The 23,294-nt window shown below is 46.4% G+C and overlaps 1 protein-coding gene across 2 annotated transcripts in view; it reads right to left on the bottom strand.

The window, feature by feature from the left end:
• GALNT9 (polypeptide N-acetylgalactosaminyltransferase 9) overlaps window positions 1-23,294 on the bottom strand; it is a 186,007-nt gene that overhangs the window by 9,020 nt on the left and 153,693 nt on the right. For both annotated transcript variants that reach the window (XM_081842695.1, XM_081842696.1), the window contains 3 exons: window positions 20,414-20,599; window positions 14,582-14,719; window positions 8,390-8,485 (listed from right to left, as the gene is read on the bottom strand). In XM_081842695.1, the coding sequence (XP_081698821.1) occupies window positions 8,390-8,485; window positions 14,582-14,719; window positions 20,414-20,599 (420 nt within the window). The remainder of the gene's footprint in view (window positions 1-8,389; window positions 8,486-14,581; window positions 14,720-20,413; window positions 20,600-23,294) is intronic.

The raw sequence follows: 23,294 nt of genomic DNA, 5'->3' as shown, positions 1-23,294 counted from the left end.
CCATGCTCTGTACATGCGCAGCAGCCTCAGGAACTCCAGGAGCTGGAAACCAGCAGCCAGGGGACAAAACCAAGAGTCAGGACCAGGATTATCCAGAAGCTAACCTGGGTGGGTAGAGGCAGTCCAAGGCCTGAAGAAGCTGCCATGTGCAATTCAGTGGCTCACCACAGGGGACAGTGCCCACAGATCTCAGCACCTCCTGAAGGCGTCGGCTGCTATCGTGAGGCATATTTAGCACCCTTGGATTCAGCTGACAGTCCCATTTCCAGACTATCCTAACTAACTAGGTGTCTTGGCTCACATGCATACGATATTTCATCCAGCTTTTCTGGTATGGAGGGCAGGGGGGGAAAGAGAGAGAAAATCAAAGCCTAGAGGGACATTCTCTGGAAGATAAAGTGCAAGGAAGAGTGTTGGACTAAGATAATCCTTGGAGTTTCCTTCCAATTCTATGACTCTAAGACAAGATGCTTTGAGGGCGACTGTTGCTGTTATAGTTATCACCAATTTGCCTCCAGGCCAGGTTCAATGTCATTTTGTTAATTCACAAAGGGTTGTGGTTAACTAAGATGTGCTTGGAGTAGATCCATTACAACAAATAGACCTAAGTTTATCATGCTCACTAATTTCAAGGGTCTACTCTGAGCAGGGCTAATATTGGATGTGGCCCAAAGTACCACCTGATTCCTTATGCTCCACCTCAGTTGCTAAGAACTTTCAATGGGAAACCTGGTGGTTGCCCACATCCTTGGGGTTCAATCATCCTTTACCATGGACTGAGTTTTTAACGAGGAACTCTCTGCCCTGTGGAACTCCCTGACAATAGAACTTGATACCCCCCTTTTTTTTTATATAAAAAAAAAGCAAACCCCCGAACAGTGCAGACAGTGCAGACAGGACCTTGGAATGTGACACCCCCCCCTTTAACCAACCTGTCTTTATTGATGTTGCTATTGTTGTTGGAGGATTCTCTCCCTCCCCCCTCTCCCTCCCCCCCTCTCTCTGTGTATGCATTGCATATTTCAATAAAACTAACACATCAATAGGGTGGCGCTGTGGGTTAAACCACAGAGCCTAGGGCTTGCCGATCAGAAGGTTGGCGGTTCGAATCCCCACGACGGGGTGAGCTCCCGTTGTTCAGTCCCTGCTCCTGCCAACCTAGCAGTTTGAAAGCACGTCAAAGTGCAAGTAGATAAATAGGAACCGCTCCGGCAGGAAGGTAAACGGCATTTCTGTGCGCTGTTCTGGTTCGCCAGAAGTAGCTTAGTCATGCTGGCCACATGATCCGGAAGCTGTATGCTAGCTCCCTCGGCCAATAAAGCGAGATGAGTGCCGCAACCCCAGAGTTGGCCACGACTGGACCAGTCAGGGGTCTCTTTACCTTTACTTTAACACATCAATAAATAGTGTTATGACTTGGTGGGTGCCAGAATTCTAATCCCTATAATCCTAACAAGTGTTAAAATATAAGACAGACTAGTTTCCTCCTGAAGTGATCTTAGCGTAGAGCTGTGTGTGATGGGAGAGAAAGGGGGAGAAAGCAGGTTGGAAAGGCAAAGAAAAAAAGATGGCTGATTTCTGCTTGAATCTAAGGGAGAAGACCCTATTGGAGTGTTAATGCTGTGAACCCTTCCAAGATAGGCTCAGGCTGTACATATGTGTGAATAAATTGCACATCACAAAGACACCACAGTCTCCTCTGCGCCTCATTCTCCGAAGGAAACATGAACCCTGGGTAAGTGCCTAGAACTCTGGGAATTCCACTTGGAGATTGGGGTGGCGCACAAAAATGTCATTAGGCCAAGAGATTGTCAGAAAAATATAGGGCAGCCAGAACCATTTCCCCTCATTATGTTCCTTTTGGACAAGGCAGGTTCTTGGAGGATGTGGATGGCCCCCTTTGTTTGGCCAACAGGAAAATGGCCAACATAATTAAAAGCCAGGTGAACTTGTGGCAGCATCTTGCCAAATAGGGCTCTGCACAAAAACCTTACTTGAATCTAATTAAGTGGCTCTTTTCTGTTTCTCTCTTCCTCCCCCTCCCCGCCCCCGATTTACCAAAGGCCAAATTTGCTGAGGAAAGTTCCACAAGCCCATCCAAGATGGATGTTGTGACAGTGACAACAGAGCACCCAGTTGGTTCAGCTGCAACAATTAAAAAGGGAACACACACACATAATTTTGCCTGTAATATTAATGTTCAAGCTGACACCCGCAGTCCAAACCAATAACATGTACGGCTAAACTTCAGGTAATTGTTTAGTGGGTGATAAGGTCAGAATTATTTATGCATGAATGCATGAGTGACAATTCATTAATGCCGTTCCAATTTGGAAGACACATCAGAAAGAGCTAAAATGGCATTGCGGTAGGAGGGTTATGTGGGGAGGGGGACCATCTGGGATTTAAATGATATCTGATTTTCATTAAAAAGTAAGGAATAGCAATAGAAGCATGATCAGAAGAGATTTTCTTTTAAAACCTCAAGGCACACGGAATAAAATAATCATCGTCGTCTTTGAATGGTTAGGGCAAAATGCAGAGGAATGGTTTAGAATGAAAAAATAATAATAATTAAAGAAATGATTCAAAATTCAAGCCTAGAAATATGAATATATGGGCTGAAATCCCTATGGGTCCTGAGAAGATTAAAACTGTGTATTTAATAATGAGTCAAAGTTTAAAGGATTGGATGTGGCCATGACTAAAGACCTGAATTGCACAGGGTGCAGAAGAGCAGTGGCGTCACAACGGGGGGGGCAGGGGTGGTGGTCGCCCCCAGGCACCATGTCTGGGGGGATGACAAGAAGGCACCCCGCAGGGCTCGTGGTTGCGCGAGCAGCCATTGCGAAGACGCATGTGGAGGATCCTCCATTTGTGGCTGTAGCCGCGAGCAGAGGATCCAGGTGCCAGCGGCAAACCGCTATATATAGTTCATGTGCGGCATCGCATGCATGTGCTGTACATAATGATGCCGCACATGCGCTGTACATAGCAGTTTGCCGCTGGCGCCGCTCAAGCGCCATATGGACAGCGGTGGGATCCCTCCGTCGCCAACTATAACTGCCCACATGTGGTGGGAATGTAGGAAGGTTAAGGGCTTCTGGGAAATGATATATAACGAGTTGAAAAAGATGTTTAAATATACATTTGCAAAGAAACCAGAAGCTTTTTTGTTAGGAATTACAGGAAGAGAAATCAACAGAAGTGATTATAAACTTTTTCAATATGCAGTGACTGCGGCAAGAATTTTAATGGCCCAAAAATGGAAACGAGAGGAACTACCGACAGTGGAAGAGTGGAGAATGAAACTTATGGACTTTGCAGAATTAGACAAAATGACTGGGAAAATTAGATACCAGAAAGATCACAAGTTCACTGAGGACTGGAGAAAGTTTACGATTTATCTGGAAAATATCTGTGACGAACAGACAACGCTAGTCAGTTTTAAAGAGGCTTTGTGATGATAAAGGGTATTGTAAAAAGAAAACGAGACGAAAGGATATTACTAACTGGCAATATATTATAAAGGAAATGCGTAACAAATATAAAACATGAGGATTGTGGGAGGAGCTGGTGGAAGTCAAAAATTTGTAAATTGGTGAATATGGTTATGTTTGAATAATTTGTAAAAGAAAAATTTGTAAAAAAATTAATAAAAAAAAAACTGCGAACGGAGGATCCTCTGTTCGCGGTTGGAGCTGCAAGCAGAGGATCCTGGCACCATCCGTACGGTGCTGGAGCGGCGCTGCCAGCAAACCACTATGTACAGCGCATGTGCAGCATCGCTACGTATGGCACATGAGTCGTACGTAGCGATGGCGCACATGCACCATATGTAGCGGCGCGCCACCCTGGGTGTCACGACGGCTTCGTTTGCCCCTGCAGAAGAGAGATGGATTGACAGCCTTGGGGTTGGTGGGATATGGGAGGAGGTGAATATATAGTACCATAGAGTTGGGAAGGTCCTGGTAGGCCACCCAGTGCAACTTCCTACTCAATGCAGGAAAACCAGAGTTAGCACCCCCAACAGGTGGCTGTCCAACCTCTGCTATAAGACATAGATTCCACCACCCTTCTAGGCAGCAGAGGCTGGTCCATTCAGGGAGATGGAGTGCTGCGTTACCAAACTCAGTCTACCCCTCAGCCAGAGCCCCACATGCCTTAAAAAGAAAATGTGTATAAAATCCATGAAGGCATGTTAATTGTGAGCTGGAAGTACAAAGTGTATGTGTGTAAGTTGTTGGCAGAGGAATAGCTGAAATGTTTTGACTGCACATGGAAACAGCACAACTATGCATCCCATTAGCATTTTCTTTGCACAGAAAATGTGTCATACAGTTCCTGTAGCATAAAAATCCATTTAAAATATCAAATGGTTGTTGCGGTTTTTTTTGCTTGCTTCTATTTTTTTGGTGGAATTAATAACACAGGCACACACACAGTTTTATTGCGGTCCATAGACCCAAAATACACAGTACAACAATAGTATATCAAATTATTAAGGTGTAGGATATATACTCGGGACACCTGGGTTCAAATCTCTGCAGAACTATGAGGCTCAAGCTCATGCATAGCATCTCAATAGGCTTGAAGAAAGAATGCCTGATGCCCAGGGCTGGCATAGCCGTGTACCTCGGGTGTCAGGGAACTGCCATCAGAGCCAAGGGTGGTGTTAAGGCTCCCCAATGATGCTGGAGAGGGAACCAGCAAGGGGAGAGGGGAAGCTTCCGCTGGGGAAGGAGATAGGCGTGACGCTAGGAAGAAAGGGGAGGCTGAGGGAGCTTCGGAGGGAGGGCTCCGAGACTGTTCTTGCGAGACCAGCGGGGAGAGCACAGAACCTCCGCTTGGGACGCCCACTCTGCGCAGAAAGCTTCCGCGCAGGGAGGCTAGGCGGAGACTTGGTGTCAAAGAACTTTTATGTTGGAAAAAGTTCAGGAAACGCCCACTGACAGATTCTGCCAGCGATTGAGACAGCCACGGAGTAGAGGCTGTCCAGCCGGGGGGAAAGTTTTAACCAAACAACTCAGCTTGCAGCAGTTGCAGGTTACGCACAAGCAACCCCAACCCCACATTACATCGATGCTTCAGGTTGCGTTTTTTCAGGTTACGGACCACTGAAACCCGGAAGTACCAGAATGGGTTACTTCTGGGTTTTGGTGGTCGCACATGCGCAGAAGTGCCAAATTGCAACCCGTGTGTGCACAGACGCGACGCGGGTTGCGGACACTGCAGGTTGTGAACATGCATCCTGCATGGATCATGTTCGCAACCCGAGCATCCACTGTATCTGCTGAGGACCCGCTTCTCAGTGTGGCGTCCACTGACAAGAACTCTTTAGATCTGCTGCAATGAGGGGGAAGATTCACTGAGGGTGGGGTCACAGAGGGTCTCTTGTCAAAGGGCCCTCCAAAACTTGGATGCAATACTGACCACACCACTCCATCCTGCGCCCGGACCCCTGGTGCCTAGAAACACAGGAAGGGATGTAGGAAGTGGCCTCATACTGAATCAGAACATTGGGTCCGTCTAGCTCAATATTGCCTACTCCGACCGGCATTGATTTTCCATCTGTGCAACTTGTGCAAAGCAGGGCAACCAAGATGATCAAGGATCTGGAAACTAAGCCTTATGAGGAGCGCTTGAAGGAGCTGGGTATGTTTAGCCCGGAAAAGAGGAGGCTGAGAGGAGAGATGATAGCCATCTTCAAATACAGTGGTACCTTGGGTTACACACACTTCAGGTTATAGTCTTGGCTAACCCAGAAATAGTACCTTGGGTTAAGAACTTTGCTTCAGGATGAGAACAGAAATCACACAGCGGCAGTGGGAGGCCCCATTAGCTAAAGTGGTACCCCAGGTTAAGAACAGTTTCAGGTTAAGAACGGACCTCCAGAACAAATTAACCCAAGGTACTGCTGTATCTTAAAGGTTGTCACATGGAAGAGGGAACAAGTTTGTTTTCTCCTGCTTTGGAGGGTAGGACTCGAACCAATGGCTTCAAGTTGCAAGAAGGGAAATTCAGACTAAACATACAGAAAAACTTTCTGACAGTAAGAGTTGTTTCCCTTGGGAGGTTGTGGACTCTTCTTCCTTGGAGGTTTTTAAGCAGAGATTGAATGTTCATCTGCCAGAGGTGTTTTAGTTGAGATTCCTGCATTGCAGGGGGCTGGACTAGATGACCCCTGGGGTCCCTTCTAACTTTAATTCTATGATTCTAGAGTTTCCGACAAGGAGTCTTTTTCAGCCCTGTCTGGAGACGCCAGGGAATGAATCTGGGACTTTCTGCATGCAAAACAGATGGTCTTCCACCCTTCCCGTCCCTTCCCTGAAATGTATCTCATCATTTGTAATCTAGTTGTACTTATGGATGGGCAAATATGTCAGTTATGTTCACTCTCAGTTTAATATTTCTCAAGTTTTACATTTACTTCTCCACATTTCGACACAAGTTTGTAATGTCTTTTTTAAAAGCCCTCATGAAAACTCACCAGCATTTTAGTGAGAACTTATCCTAGTATACTGTCAGGCTTTGGGGAATCAGCTCCCACCCACGGGGCAGCCCAGAATCAGAGAAACGATAAGAGTTCTTACCAAGCAATTTATTCAATAATTCACAGAGAACGATGAAGGAATGCAGCCTTCCCTAAAATGGTATTGTTCTAACTGAGCTCCTCTCCCCCTCCCTTCCTAGTAACAGCACTTCTCCTTATGGCGGCTGCCAGGGGCTAATAGTCTCTGAGTCCTTTGCTCTTCCACTTTCAATGCACGCCAGGTTCTGGGAGACGGAGGGTCAGAAATGCTCTCCAGTGATAATCTGTCAACTGGCTGCTCTGTCTCTGTCTCCCCCCTCTCTTCTCCCAACACCTCCCAGCTCTTCTGTTCACCCGTCTCTGAGCTGTGATCTTCCTCAAACCACTGCTGTAATTCAGTACTGCCTTCCTCTTCTCTGGAAAGCTCAGGAGGAGGTTCCTCCTCAGTCTTGTCCCCCTCAGTTCAGTCCCTGACATGTACACATGTTCCCCTCTTTATTTTCAACTTTCTTGGGCACATGAAACTAACCACAATTACCTTGAATTTCTGCTTAACCCTCAAGAAAGAAGGGCATTTTTGCTGGCCAGGTTTAATTCAAATCCATCCAACCTCCTTTGGGGAAGGTTCTCAGGCAGGGTTGAAGGAGAAAGAACTCGCCCATGTGAAGACCACCTGGTGGAAACCCTTACACATATGGTTCTCAATTGTAAACTGTATGCTGATCTCCTCCAGCAATTTCTAGATCAACTCTCTATCCCCAAATGGAAACCAGAGTTGGAGGTCATATATTTTCTATTACTGGGGAATGATCAGGAGCTCACCAAGTTAGTGGCTAAATAGCTCTATTTGGTTTTTTGTCCTCGAAATACACTGCAGACGTCTGATCTCCCTGGAGACCTAGCGATGTGACAATAGACTGCTCTGCCTCCTTTCTTTTAGCAAATGTTTCGGGCCACCGGGGAAGTGGTAATTCTGCATTGATTTGTTTTGGATGTTTGTATGTGATGCCAATAAAAGTTTTGATGATGATGATATACACATATTTGTATGCCACCCCCCCCCCCAATAACATGCATTTTTATGTCTTGCTACCACTCAGCAGAGATTGGGGTGGCGCTGTGGGTTAAACCACAGAGCCTAGGACTTGCTGATCAGAAGGTCGGCGGTTCGAATCCCCATGACGGGGTGAGCTCCCGTTGCTCGGTCCCTGCTCCTGCCAACCTAGCAGTTCAAAAGCACATCAAAGTGCAAGTAGATAAATAGGTACCGGTCCAGGGGGAAGGTAAACGGCATTTCCATGCGCTGCTCTGGTTTGCCAGAAATCGCTTAGTCATGCTGGCCACATGACCCAGAAGCTGTACACCGGCTCCCTTGGCCAATAAAGCGAGATGAGTGCCGCAACCCCAGAGTTGGCCACGACTGGACCTAATAGTCAGGGGTCCCTTTACCTTTTTACCACTCAGCAAAGATTGGGGTTTGGCGGGCCACTTCTTTAATAACATTAAGGGTGTTCCCCCCTCATAACATGAGAACTCGTGGGCATTCAATGAAGCTGAATGTTGGAGGATTCAGGGCAGACAAAAGAAAAATAATTAAACTGTGGAACTCACTCCCACAGGAGGCAACTTGGATGGCATTAAAAGAGGGTTGGACAAACTCATGGAGGATAAAGCTATCAACAGCTACTAGCCACAATAGCTGAGCTCTGCCTCCATGCAAAATTTGGGGGCATGCAAACTGCAAAGGACAGCGGTGTTTCGGTTCAGGTATCGGTTGAAGAAGGTAGTTTCTCCTTAAAATGCAAACAAAATCAAATTTGCCATGGAAGAAATGTAATAACATATGATCTCATCTACCTGGGAGGACATGCCGTGACACGGGTAGAGAATGGCTTTGTCATCATCTTCTGCACCCTGGTCCAAACAGAAGCCACTGGCTTTGCTGTTGCGAACCTGAAATCAACATCAGGGTAGGAGGGAGGGGAAAAGAGAAATTTAACCAATATTGTGATGTTCTGATGGATGTCTTATATGATCCTAGCTCTGGGATGGGGAACTTCCAGGTGATGATGGATTCCAACACTCACCAACCCTGGCCAGAATAGGGTGATGGGAGTTGAAGTGCAACAAAATCTGGAGCAGTGAATGCTGCTTCATTTGAGCAAATGGGGTACTGGTCCACCAACCACATTGTGCCTTCAGCCAGCTCTCCTGCCTGCCTTCTCACTTAAAACCAATCCAGGGGCTGGGAATGCCTGTCAGCTGCTTCCTCTTTGGTCTCAACGCTGTCCTTCTATTCTAGAACAGAACAAGGAGGAGCATGGGGCTAGAACTACCATTAGTTGGCTCCACATCTCATGGGTTCTGGCTCCACCTACTGTTGAGCTCCTGGCCTTACCAGTCTCAGTGGTTACCAACCAACACTTATCTGGCGGTGTTGGCCATATAGGTTGGCCTCGGTGTAGGGGAATTCTCTAACCCAAAGCCTTAGTGGAGGACAGGGGGCAGGTCCTGGTTCGAGCACCTACATCTCCCAGCTGTCTTATATAGTCTCACAAATCTCCACAAAAAGCTTGCAATACATTGAGAAGCAGAGTTTCCTGGCTGGGGATGTCAGGGGTTGAACCTAGAACCTTCTGAGGGCAAGACAGATGTTCTACCACTGAGCCACAGCCCTTCCCTGTTCTGGAGCAGCTCAAACTTGTTTTTAAGCAAAGTAAATAGGATGCTAACTACCAGGGAGTCTCTCTGAAGGAAGAAAAACACACTCATTCACTTCTCCTGACACCCCATTAATCCTTCTTTTGCGTATCAGTTAGGGGCTGCATAGCCAACTTGTTCTTCTGTGAAAGCAGACATGAATTGTCCTTACAGGCAGAACACACATATTCTGATGACTTGGACTAGACATTTATTTGTGGAGTACGACATGAAAGATGATGAATTAGGAATACACATCGTAAACAGCCCAGTCCCAATCTTACTCTGAATAACCCTGATGAGAAATCTGGATCCCATCTATTGGATGAAATCCATCACACTCCCTGATTGCCACCTAAAGATAAGCACGAGATCCCTCTACAGAGGAATGTCAGAGGAGACTTGCTGGGTCAGACCAATGATTCACCTGGTCCAGCATCTTGTTTGCCATCATGGACAACCACATGCTTCTAGGAAGCCCGCAAGCAGTGCCTAAAGGACACTTGCCTTTGATGTGGTGATGGGCACAAACTTGGAACTTGCTCCCACAAAAGGCAGGGGTGGCCACCAACTTGGATGACTTTAAAAGAGGACTAAACACATTCCTATTTGACTGTCTACTAGTGCCCACAGTGCTGAGAGACCCCAGTTCCCCCTCACAGGGCAACAATTCCCAGAGTGGTTTTACAATCAATCCCTCTTCTCAGGGAACTTTGGGAATTGTTGCTCTGGGAGTTGGCTAGAGGTTCTCTCAACAACCTTAATAAACTACGCTTCCCAGAAGGCTTTGTGAAGAAGCCACGGCTATTTAAAGTGATACAATACTTCTTCAAATGTACAGTGCAGATGGGGTCTATGTTCAGCTATGGAGAGGTACCCTGGCATCAAGCAATAAGTGGCACCCGCCCTGTGGAACGCCCTCCCACCAGATGTCAAAGAGAAGAACAACTACCAGACTTATAGAAGACATCTGAAGGCAGCCCTGTTTAGGGAAGCTTCTAATGTTTAACAGACCACTGTATTTTAATACTTTGTTGGAAGCCTCCCAGAGTGGCTGGGGAAACCCAACCAGATGAGTGGGGTATAAATAAATTATTATTATTATTATTATTATTATTATTATTATTATTATTATTATTGCCTCTTCCAGGAAACTGTGGAAATTGGAGTTCTGTGGGGGGGAACCAGGGTCTCCTAACCAGTTTCCTCACCTTTAAAAAACTTTTTCTCGGGAAAGCCATGGCTGTGAGCATCCTTGAAGCTTTCCATCCCCTTCTGCGCTGAGCTACAATATAAATATTGTCTGACAGCACAGCATGCCACAAGGCCACCCAACCTGCCTTCCCAAGCTGCTGCCAATTAAAGAATGCCAACTGTTAAGCGGTAGCAGAGTCAGTTTACGACAAGCGTGCTACCCAGGTATAAGGCGACGACAGGCATTTTACAACTCATCCTTAAAAAAAAAGTGACTTCAGTTGGGAGGAAATATATTTTTACAACCCTTTCAATATGTTTTATGTCCACCTCAACATATTTAGTTCCTTCAGCCTCTGGAGTCTCAGTCTGGAGACTGGAGATTGTCAAATAAGCCACAAAGCTGTGGCCCAGCAATGAGAAATTCATTCGTAATTTATTCTGAAATCTTACTACCTGTGATATAGTCCAAACCAGTACATAGATTACATAGAATTTCATAGAGTTGGAAGGGGGCCACAAGGGTCATCTAATCTAACACCCGGTGATGCAGGAATCTTTTACCCAACATGGCGCTTGAACCCACAATCCTGAGATGAAGAGTCTCATGCTCTACTGACAGAACATCTCTGATCCAAATCTGACACAAGCTCATGAGCCTGCCTTAAGGAAACAATTTCAATCTCTGCCTTGCCACCCTGTTCCACCTGCAATATGGGATTTGAAATATTGTCCTACTTGCATCCCTGCTCAGCTTTTTAAACACTCTTTCCTCCCCTCCTGGGAGAGGTGATCCCTGGTTCTTTCTTATCAGATACTGCAAGGTTCTCAGGTAGGCCCATTCAGGGGCAGAGGAAGGGGGGACAGTGGGGGCAGGCCACTCCGGGTGTCACCACTGAGGAGGGTGACAAAATAGTGGGTGGCGCTCACTGCGGCAGCGTGCCCGAGCAACACATCTCTTTTTTTTTTAAAAAAAATAATTTTTATTGGGTTTTTACATTTTATAACAACAAACACACACACAAAGACAAGAACACACAAACACACAAATACAATTACATACCCTAATTTTCTTTACCCACTTTCATTGACTTCCCCCCACCCCCTCCTCTTACATCCCAGTTCCAAAATTAATTCAGCAAGTTCTTACCTAACCTCTTAAAGATATTCATATTGTTTTTAAAAATTAAATTCTTTTTGTTTATCTATATTCAACTTATCCAATTCTCTTATAATCATTAATTTCTTTTTTTTTTTAAGGTCGATCTAACTTCCCCTCCACAAATTTTCCCTTTATTATATTAATTATAGGTCACATTGATCAAGTAAAACAAAACAAAACATTTTATAGTTCTATTCTCTCTCCCCCCCCGCCCCAGTTTCTGTCCCTTCCCAGACAAATGTCAAAAACAAAACAAAACAAACAAACAAAAAATAGTTCTTAGCCCGGATTCCTCACGTCCGAGGCGTCTGATTCTCTGTCAGTCCCTCTCTGCCAACTATGTTGGTAGTCCTCTTTGTTGGTCCTAAGACCCCGAAGGAGTTCAGTCAGAGTCACATCATATTTTCTTTCATCCAGAATGTTAAAGAGTGTTTGCTGCGAAAGACCATCTAGTTTTCCATACTCAAGAGGAAAGTCCCAATCATGTTGCTTTATTCTTTTTAGATTTAATATTCCAAGTACTCCAGGGACTTCTCTCTTCTTCTTTCTCATCTTTCGCAGGTTTGTAATCCAAAGGTCTTCTTGCTCATACTCTAACAATGCAGATTCCTGGTTGATATTTTCCACTTGTAGTGTCTGAACTCCTTCTTTCTTCTCTGTCAATTCCAAAGGCATCTCTTCCTGCTCAGCTGCAGAGTTTTTATCATGCGTCTCCTTTGTGCATTCAGCAGAGTTGTTTGTTTCAGAATTCAAGGTCATAAAAACTTTACTCAAAGCCATACTCTGCTCCTGCAGGATTCCCACGAGAAAGAACATTTTTTCTATCTCCGCCAGTAATTTTCCCTCTGCAGCCATTGTAATGTCACTAATTCCCCCTAGGGGGCTTTCAGTTATTTAGTAGTCCTTTTCCAATAATCTGTTACTTTGTTATTATCAATACTTTGTTTCCAATCGCCTCAGTCCAAATGTATCAGCTTTAATTCCAAGAGATGTTAAATAACAAAATTCTTTACTTTGTCCGCCCGTTTGACAGCTTCTTTGACAGCTGTCAAACTCCTTTCACTTCTTCCTCCGGCACCCAAATAGGACACTCCCGGGTTTTTTGGGGGGGATTACACACAAAGTTCCAAAATTCCCTTTCTCTCCAGCACAAAATCTTCTTCTATCAAATTTGTGAAAAACTTTTAAATCATCAAAACAGTGTTCATTCCGCCTTAATTCTCCGTTCCTTGCTTTAAATCGTCTATAAGTAGAGGGGGTGCGGACTTCCCTTTAACACATCCCCCGATCGTGCCGAATTCACAGGATAAAATTTTAAAAATCCAAATTCCACTACTCACGGGTCCTTTGTTATCCAGTCCAAATTTTGGGAAGAAAGTCAGCGCTCTCCGGCCATGGCTTGCGGCTTCACTCCACTGAGATAGCGGTCTACTCTCAGCACCACGCCACTCTCCGTACCCTCTCCGCAGCCTTTAAAAAGGCTCTTCGTGGGTTGGGGAGGGCGCTTAAGGTGCCCACCGAGTCACCAAGTCCGCAGGCTTCCGCGCCTGCGGTTTCTGAGGGTCCTCGTGTCGCCGGCACGGCAAGACCCGTCCTCAGTAGAGCCGATTCCCTCCGGAGCTCGGAGGGAATCCGCCATTAGCCGTTCGCGCTAACCCGGAAGTCCGAGCAACACATCTCTCCTGGGAGTGATGTGGTGGCTTGGGTGCCCACAGGCTCCACGCTGTCCCAAACAGTCTGCCCTCTACCTCCCCCTCAGCTGTAGGGCAGCTGAGTGGGAAGAGACAGGCAGACTCCTCGAAGGCCCTGCAGAACGTCCTTGTTAAGTTGTGGGTGAACATATCAGACAACACAGCGATTCTTCAAACAGCTCTTGTTTATTCACAGGCCAGAACAGAACTGAACTGAAGGGTTCAGCCAGCCTGCTTATATAGAGCTCCACTACAACGCAACAGTAACCATTTTCTGTAACTATCCAATCACTGAACGTCACTTTCGATCCCTTATTTGCATATGTGGACCTGAACTATCTACAGTATCCCCCTGCTGGCCCAGGGTGAGAACTTCAGTACTTAACAGTCCTGCCCTGGCTTGCCCCGCCCTGTGGGTGGCTGGCCCTGCCCCGGACACAGGCACGAACACCGCCCCAGGTTCCCGATTGGCTTGCTCCACCACTGGGCCCTTTAAGGACCTCTTCTGCCTATGAAGAGGCTTGGAGGAAGATACCTGAGAGCCTCGCTTAGAGAAAGAGCGGGCAGCATTTTTCATACTCCGAAAAGAAGGATTGATTGCTAAACCACTCTGAAAATTATGAGAGGAACAGGATTCTTACGGGGAAACCCATGGCTATTTAAAGCGAGACAATGCAGATTTAAATGTTTAGTGCAGATGGGGGCTAACTTAGCAAACCATGTTATGCAACCCATTAACTTTAGTAGCCATTGGCAACTTGGTGGAACACTCTGTCACAAGAGACCAGGGCCCTGCGGGACTTGACATCTTTCCACAGGGCCTGCAAGACAGAGCTGTTCCGCCTGGCCTTTGGTTTGGACTCAGTCTGACCCTTATGTTTCCCTCCCCTTATGGTTTAGATCTATGGGCTACTATTAAAACGAGGCTGCATTTTAAATTAAATTTTAACCTGTATTTTAAATTGGTTTTTTATTTATTTTATTTTTTATTGTAATTTTACTGGTGTTAGCCACCCTGAGCCTGGCTCTGGCTGGGGAGGGTGGGGTATAAATAAAAAATTATTGTTATTATTATTATTATGCATGGGACTAGTCAGGAGGAAGGGAACACACATACAAGCACCTGCCCAAATCAAGACCTGGCTGAGAGCCCTGAAAGGGCGAAACCTCTAGATCTTAGAAGAGCTTCACTGCTGAAACAACATCTGTCTTTGGTCCACATTACAGCACAAAAGCCCTCCTGAACTGGGGAAATGGAACAGTAATGGAGAGATGTGACAGACATTTAGCACCATACATTACCTCCCCATAAGTGATGGTATTGTTGTAAATTCTCATCTCAGGGTAGACATTCTCCAAGTACCACTTAAAACTTCGGCACTGAAGACGTTGCCGCAAAGCAATTCTTTCGGAAACATCCCCGAAGTCAACTCCGGGGTTCTGCAAAACAAAAAAACCCACAGGCCAACAGGAGCATATAAACACAGAAATCCTATTAGGTCATTTTCCAGTCAATTTCATTATTTCAAAAATGCTCATTGTTCAGTTTGTTTACAAGCAGATTTCTCCTTGTCTCTCTCTCTCTCAAACTCCCCCCCCCCAACCCTCTCTTGCCGTGTAAGTAGCTACTCAGTCTACAACTGTCCTTGAGAACAGGGAATAAATATTAATGAACCTTTGGTAACAGAAAAGAAGATGATCAGAAGTGGGGGGTGGAGAAGGAGAATGTCAAAGTTTGGCTACCACAGCATTCAATTTACTGTCTGCAGGCAAGAAACAAGCAGGCAAAGCTGTACAGAATTAGGCGAAGGAAAGATGCCAGCTTGTTAAAAGAATGCCTTGTAAACAGATTTGTACTGAGTTCAAAAAACACATGTATATACCTGCATATGTATGCTCCAGTGAGCATATGGCGTTCCCATGTGAGATCATGCTCCCTCGATTCATTTTAGTGGAGAGAGCAGCTCTTTTTGAACTCTATGCATCGTAATACCCCCTCCATTGCAATGAATGGGGGAAACCCTGGATGAGGGGCTCTAGGGCTAGATCTACATTGCTTTGTAAAAACGCTGTTAAAGGCTATTTTTAAAAAGTTATACTATATAGCTCTCAGTGCAATTTCCCATTGTCAACAGGTTGCTCTGCAGCGCCCTCTGGTGTCACATTTTTATAACGCATTTTTAACGTTATAACCGACCAGTGTAGATTCGCCCCAGGTGTGTCTTGGAGGTTCTGCACATTGAAAGAATCATGAAGCATCACAAAGGGGAAAGGAGATACTTGGGAGGGAGGGTTTCAGCCCTTCCTAGTCCAATATCTCCATTTGCCCCATCATTTATTTGTTGTTGTTGTTGTTGTTGTGCCAGAATTAATTAATTAAAATTGTATACTGCCCTATACCCTACACCTGTAGATCTCAGGTTGCTTCACAACATAAAATCACAATATAAAAAAACAGAAAATACATAATATTATGTCCTCTATCATAAGGTGTTTGGGCAGGTTACAGCAATTTAAAAAGTTCAGTATTAAAAATAGCGTAAAACAAATTACAGTCAAAGCAATAGAGTGGAGCCTGAAAAAATACATCTGTCTCAGGTGTGAGAGGCAGGGGAGCCCCACAACCTAGGAGCTGCCACAGATAATGTCCTTTTCTAGGCCACCCCCTCACAAACTTCTGAGGGAGGTGAAACTACCAAGAGGTAGTGTGGAAGGAAAGACCACCCTCTGGTCTTTCACATATCTGAGGCCAAAGTATTGCTCACTCTTTTTCCAAATTACTCATAACCTCCATGCCTCAATTCACCCCCTGCTTGAGGATCAATGGATAGTTGAACAATTTTAAAGTATTTGAGACTTGTTTTTCACTTGTGTAGGGGTTTCTTTAGGTTGTTATTGATGGTGTTTGTCATAATTTGTTTCAGTATCTCTATTGTGCCTTATGTCACTTTGAATAATTTCCACTAATAATAATGTGCTTTAATTTTGTAGTTTTATGCTGTGAACTGCCCTTCGGATGAAGGGCTACTCAATCAATCAATCAATCAATCAATCAATCAATCAATCTGTCTCCCATTCCCTCATATTTTTCAGTTTTCTTTTCCAGCTGATCCTCAACACATTTGGCTACTGAACATAGTAATAAAGTAACTACGCTAGTAGGACTGCAAGAAGTTCTGTAAGAAGGACTTTGTGAAGTATTACAAGAAAGACTTTGAAAAGAATTATTAGTTAAGGACAATTAAAAGTAATAGAGAAATTAAGAAATGCAGAACAAGTGATAAAGAACGGGAAATCTTCAGAGGTTGTTGACAGAAGTCTAAAAATATTGTATAAGATAAGAAGTTATGTTAAATGATTGTTGGAATTTATATGCTAAAAAGTTAATATTTGTGTGTGTGTGAACATAGTATTAAAGACTTGGGGTATTTTTTTGTACTTTAGGGTCCCCCAAGTACGCTGATACAGAACCTGCCTCTTGTTTTTCACTGCCCCCATTTGGGCTATTTTTTGTCAGCGCTCAGCACCTGAATTCAATATTAGAGGGAGTGATAGACGGATCAATAGACAATTTAAAAGCCACTGTGAATCCACCGTTGCAAAGCAGTTGTGTTCCAAAGGAAAGGAAATGGTGGTTATTTTTGTGATGTTTAAAAACCATTTTCTTTTCTGGAAGGCTGGTTTATGTCTGATAAAGCAATGCGCCTTTATTTTTCTTTCCCTAAAGGCCTGCTTTATAGCTCATTGGAGAAAATGATCATATGAAAGTAATGGAAGAGAAGCAAAGACTGAAGGTTTTCATCACACTTAAGTGCTTGCCGCAAGGGCCATTTGTAAACATCTCAAACCTAGTTTCGATGCAAACCTTGCCTTGGTACCTGTATGCTGAATCAGAAAGGACAACGGAGGGAAAATGATATTGCCATCACACGAGAAAGAAGACTCACGATAAAAAAATGTTATGGGTAAACAGATTATATTTATTAAAATATAACAGACTAGGGGATTGGCAAATTAACCAAGTAATACACACCTGGGCAGGGGAATAGCAATAAAGGGAATGGGGATTCAGTCTGTCCCAGGAGGAGTGCTTGTGGCATTCCGTCTCTGGTTACCCTCAACCCTGAAGGTTCACCTGGTATTCCACTGGTCCCTACTGAGTCCGGTGGCCCTGCCCGACGAGTTCCACCCAAACCGACCACGACCACAGCCAGTTTTGGTTCAGGGGGAGCCCGAGTACGAGGTGGAGTGCATACTGCAGGGGGAAGCTCCAATATCTCATTGACTGGAAGGGGTATGGGCCTGAGGATCGTTCCTGGGAACCAGCGGCCAACATCCACATGCCTGTCTGCCTCCGTGATTTCCATGTGACGTACCCCAGCAAGCCTGGTCCGGTCCCTCGGTTGGGGGGGGCTGGGAGGGGGGATGGTGTGATGGCCTGGGATTTGGACTCGGAGGCTGAACCTGAGGGATCCCAGCCTGCACAGGAGTCCCCGCCTCCAGAACCAGCTGGGGCTTGAGCCTGAAGGGTCCTCACATGTGCTGGATCCTCAGGTGCAGGCACCAGCTGAGTCTGCTCTGGCTCCTGAGGTGATGGAGGACCCATTGCCTGCAAGTGCTCCACTCTCAGCCCCGTCAGGGGAGGCTGAGGTTGCCTTTGGGTCTGGTAACCCTCCAGCCCCTCCTGAGCTGCAGAGGCTCAGGGCAGAACGGCGGAGAGAACTAAATTCCCGCAGGAGGAGTGCTCGCCTCCAGGCCAGGAGAGGCGAGTCACCTGTGGACCGGGGCCGCCCTATGCCTCGGGGCAGATAAAAGCCAGCCAGCCCCAGGTTGCAGGAGCAACATTGTTGCTAGCCTGTTCCTGCCTGCACCCTGTCCTGCTCTTCTGCCAGAGTTCCTGACCTCACCCGACTCCCTGCCTTGGACTCCACTTCAGCTTCGACAGACAGCCTCCATACCGCACCCTCGACCTCGGATTGGACTCAGACCTAGTTGCACGATTAACCCTTGGGACCAGCACACCCATCTACTGGGCAAGTTTACAGACACACACTGTAAATAGCAATATTTGTTTAGATTCCCGCCACTGGTATGCCTCAGACATGCACAGCGTGGCTCCATTGGCCAACCTTCACCCCAATGTGCATGGCCAACCCAACCCCAATTGCCTCATATATTAACATAGGCCTTACTTAAACCTGTTCACCTGCCTGGACAAAATGTCAATTGAGCCAGATTAAGGAAAGCCACTTCGGCCCTTCAGAGGAGGTGGAGTTACGGGCTTCACAGCCCCACCATGTGCGCGGCGGCTGGAGGCCAGCCCCGTGTGATTGGGGGGATTCCTGGCCGTGTCATCCCCTGGCCAGCCAATCAGCTGGCTCTGGGGGCATGGCCTGCACTATTTAAGGCAGGATGCAGCCTGGGATCTCCCTCTTCCTCCCCTGCCAGCTGTTCCTACTTTTCCCACCTCCCGCCCTATAAGGTTTTCGTTTCCTTGTCCTTGCTATGGACCTTGGTTGGTCGCTTTTGAGGGGCCTGGTAGGAATTTTTCCACTTGACAAATTGGCACCAGCCACTTGGTTTTTGCCTACCTCATAGCAAATCATCACAACTTTCTTGGTAATGGGGGTTAAAGTTAAAGGGTCCCATGACCATTAGGTCCAGTCGTTGCCGTCTCTGGGGTTGTGGCTCTCATCTCGCTTTACTGGCCAAGGGAGCCGGCGTACAGCTTCCAGGTCATGTGGCCAGCATGACTAAGCCACTTCTGGCAAACCAGAGCAGCGCACGGAAATGCCGTTTACCCTCCCGCCGGAGCGGTACCTATTTATCTACTTGCACTTTGAGGTGCTTTCGAACTGCTAGGTTGGCAGGAACAGGGACCGACCAACAGGAGCTCACCCCGTTGTGGGGATTCGAACTGCCGACCTTCTGATTGGCAAGTCCTAGGCTCTGTGGTTTAACCCACAGTACCACCCATGTCCTTGGGGGTTAGGCATTGGTATTGTTCTGTAGATGGAAGAGGGGAGGTAGCGCCATCACCTGCCCTGCATAATAAAGGGTAGTCTGAAAAAGGATTCCGGGTGCGCGTGGCCCTGTCTGAAGCCTAGGGAGGGGAGGGCCTAAGGCACGCCCCCTATCAGTGACCCCGGGGGAGTTCCTAGTTGTTGTGCATCAGCAGGACTCCCCCTACTGGTGGTTAACCCTTCCTGGACTTCAAGCGGATGGGCTGAAGTTGGATATAGTCTGTTAGAACCAATGCCTAAACCAATACTGCTCATCATCTGTAACCGATAAAGTTGTGGCCTTATTTAGCCCATTAACCTGCATTGTGTCATTATTTCCACTGGGGGGGAGACTCGCCACGCAATGGCCCTCCGGCCACACAGGTGATGTCCAACAGTGTGGAGAAGACAAAAAAGAGGAGACCCAAAACCAACCAATGACTCCCTCAAAGACTCCTACTCAGTCCCCAAAGAAAGGGCCACTAGCAATGCCCACACTGCAAAGAGAAGGGTGGTGGTTGCCAACAGAAGAAGAGGGAAGAGTGTGGGGCAGAGCTAGCTTCAGTCTCTGCCTATTGGGCAAAACTGCCCACATGCTCAACCACATTCTGGCTAAACCATCTCTCCTCTTCTCCCAGGGAAGGAGGGTATGGTAAATCATCATACCCTATATGGGGGGATGGCATTCTGAGCATGTACAGAGTTCCTTTTCTTCACCACTGCATAAGAGCCGCTTCACATTTTACCTGACACGCCAGATACACCAAATGTTCCACACTGCTGCAGGTTTCCTTGGATTGTACACCAATCAGCCCCAGCCAGCAAGGCCAATGATCAGGGAGGCTGCAGTCCAGCAACATGGGAACCAGAGCTTGGAAAGTTCATGTTTAAAAGGAGCTAGTTCTAGTTCAACATGGCCCAAGTGATCCTCAACAAGGGGGCAGCGGTTATGGCAATTAAAGGGCAACAGATGCAAGGATGTTGTGCAGAGAAGACTGAATATTCTCAGGTCCCTCATCAAACTGCAACTTCCAGGATATGTGTTTGTGTTTGTGTGTGTGTGTGTGTGTATACCAGCAACCGTCAACAACTCTGCAATGTCTCTTTGAGAGCCTTCTCGGCCTGCCCTTACCGTCATTGGTATGTTCCACGCCATGTAAACATGCGACTTGAAGTCATCCATCCAGACTTCAGCAGCACGCAGTGCGTTGCGCTTTGCATAGTAGTCAATGTCGTTGTTGTAAGGTTTCTTGGTGCGCTCGATGTGGGCGACTCGGGAGCAAGGCAGCACCTCCATGCTTCCACCACACTGCCAGACCTGTGATGATGCAAAGAACAAAGGGAGGGAGGAATGAACTAAGGTGGCAAGACGGGAGCTGGCGAAGCGGCGTGGTGAAGGCAGTGGAATCTCAGACAGGGTTTCAAATGTGGGGCTCCAGACCCTTGGCAACCACCCCAGTTCATATCTGATTCCCAGCAATATCCCTTCTCACCAGAATACATGCCTCATTAGTTCTCCTTTGCACCTCGAGTGATTTTGCCTGGCTGGATTGTGCCCTTGAACTCTGATAATACAGGCAAGCCTGATGATGATGATGATGATGATAATAGTAATAATAATAATAGTAATAATAATAGTAATACTATATTTATACCCTGCCTATCTGGGGCTGGGTTTCTCCAGCCACTCTGGGTGGCTCCCAACAGAATATTAAAAACATGATAAAACATCAGACATTAAAAACTTCCCTAAACAGGGCTACCTTCAGGTGTCTTCTAAAAGTCAGATAGTTGTTTATTTCTTTGACATCTGGTGGGAGGGCATTCCACAGGGTGGGCACCACCACCGAGAAGGCCCTGCATGGGGGGGTTGTGTTCTGGGTCATAGTGCGCTTGCATGAAATCGCATATAATTGAAAGTTCTGTCCCCACCCCTTTGAGTGATGTCTTTTATGACATTTCCGGGTCACTTCCGGGTTCGATCCTGTGCGCGCGATTGCACACATATCAGTTGTGCCTAAAATGGAGATTGCCTGTAAATCTTGCTTGTCTGGATGGAGGATAGAGAGGGGTTTCTGAATGTGTGTAGGAACTAACCTGGTCTACAAAGGAAAAACTCATTGCTTTACCAACTTTCACCCTTGGCTAGTGGTGGCAAGTGGCTCCCAGGAGCTGAAAAGTGTTCCCTTGCCCTGTCTCACCGTATATGAAATGAGAGCCAGCGTGACGATAGTAGTTAAGAGGGATAGTCTTTTGCAAGCTGGGTTCCAATCCACACTCCACACAACGTTTCCTGGTTGTGTTCTGTGGAACAGGTTGTGGGCACATAACTGCAGCATCCTCGGTATGCATCCTTTCATGCTCTTGCCAACTGTGGGAAGCCAAGTCAGGAGGACCAAATACAGCCCTACAGACCTTTCAAACTGGTACTCAGAACAGCGGCAGAGTGTATGCTGAAATTGTATCCTTAAAATGTCTGCTCTAAAGGCAAAACAGGTCACCATTTCAGAAATGTAATGGGAAACTGTCTCCTAATAAGAAGTTAATCAAGTGTTCAATCGATCCGTCAGCTGAGTGATTTAAATCTTTGAACAAGGCTGCTCTTAAGTCCTCATAAATTGGGCAAACAAGTTATTAGTGGAGTAAATCCTCAGGCACATTTCCCCCTTCATGGACAGACTTGCTCTTCATACAGAACACGGCCAGGGCTCTCTTAAGTATATGCAGTGCCAGGGTGCAAAGATCCACCCGGCCCTTCCCCCAGGTTGCCCAGTCCCAGGTGTGCAGGAGGGTGGAGCCAGCCAGCTGCCTCAGCGTCTCGCTGGCTCGGTCGCCCCTGAACTTGCGACACAGAGCTGCTTGCAGCAGAAGAGCCTGCTGCGGCTCTCCAACCGATGGACGGGCTCTTCCCCGGACTCAACTCTCGAGCCCCAGACTCTTGGCCTGGTGCCCTTGAGCCTGATGCCTGGGTGCCCTGCACCCCAGTACGTATGGGTAAAACGGCCCTGAACAATGCAATAGCATCCTTCAGCTACAGCAGAGCACAATGTGCAACCGCAGAGCTGCAAACCCTTTCTCCCCCCCCCCCCTATTTAACTTTTTTTTAATTTAACATTTGTAATGCTGGTTACATAGTAAGGGTGATGAGTCTGAATGGGTAATTTGGCACATCAATGGGCACATTTTGACAGGTGAGTAGAAGTATGATCAGCAGAAAAAAATCATTTAAAAAAATAATTTCATACAGAAAGACGACAGAAAGCGTCCAAAGAGAGTCTATGCATAATAATAACTTGTAGTATTTCCTGACTAACTGTGGATACAATCCATTTCTGATCCACCAGGATCTGTCAGGCCCACCCAAGTTAGAAATAACAACAACAACAACTTGTTTAATTTCTATACCTCTTAATATCTTTAAAATGTCTTTAAGCAGTGTACAAAAAACTGAAGCCACAGCAGGCAACTTAAACAAAATATTATAAAGACACACAGTTACCGGTACAGTGGTGCCCCGCAAGACGAACGCCTCGCAAGACAGAAAACCCGCTAGACGAAAGGGTTTTCCGTTTTGGAGGCGCTTCGCAAAACAAATTTCCCTATGGGCTTGCTTCGCAAGACGAAAATGTCTTGCGAGTTCCTGCGGGGTTTTTTTCCCCTCCCCCCCTTTTTCTAAGCCGCTAAGCCGCTTATCAGCTGATCCGATAAGCCAATAAGCCGCTAAAAGCCGCTAAAAGCTGCTAAGCCGCTAATAGCGCTAATCCGCTAAGCCGTCAATGGGCTTGCTTCGCAAGACGAAAAAACCGCTAGACGAAGAGACTCGCGGAACGGATTAATTTCATCTTGCGAGGCACCACTGTACATATAAACATGTTACACTAATACAAAGGTATTAATATTTATAAATCAATGTCAATTCATTTTCCTTCTGACACACACTCCCTCTCAGCGTCTGGTTTCTTACTCAGGGTCCATACAAACTCTTAGTTCACCTACCAAATCTCACAACAGTA

This window comes from Podarcis erhardii (genome assembly GCF_964252035.2).
Source record: "Podarcis erhardii genome assembly, chromosome: 15".
Lineage (NCBI taxonomy): Eukaryota > Metazoa > Chordata > Lepidosauria > Squamata > Lacertidae > Podarcis > Podarcis erhardii.
The sequence above is the reverse complement of the archived record's forward strand: the minus strand, read 5'-3'. Positions and strand labels throughout refer to the sequence as shown.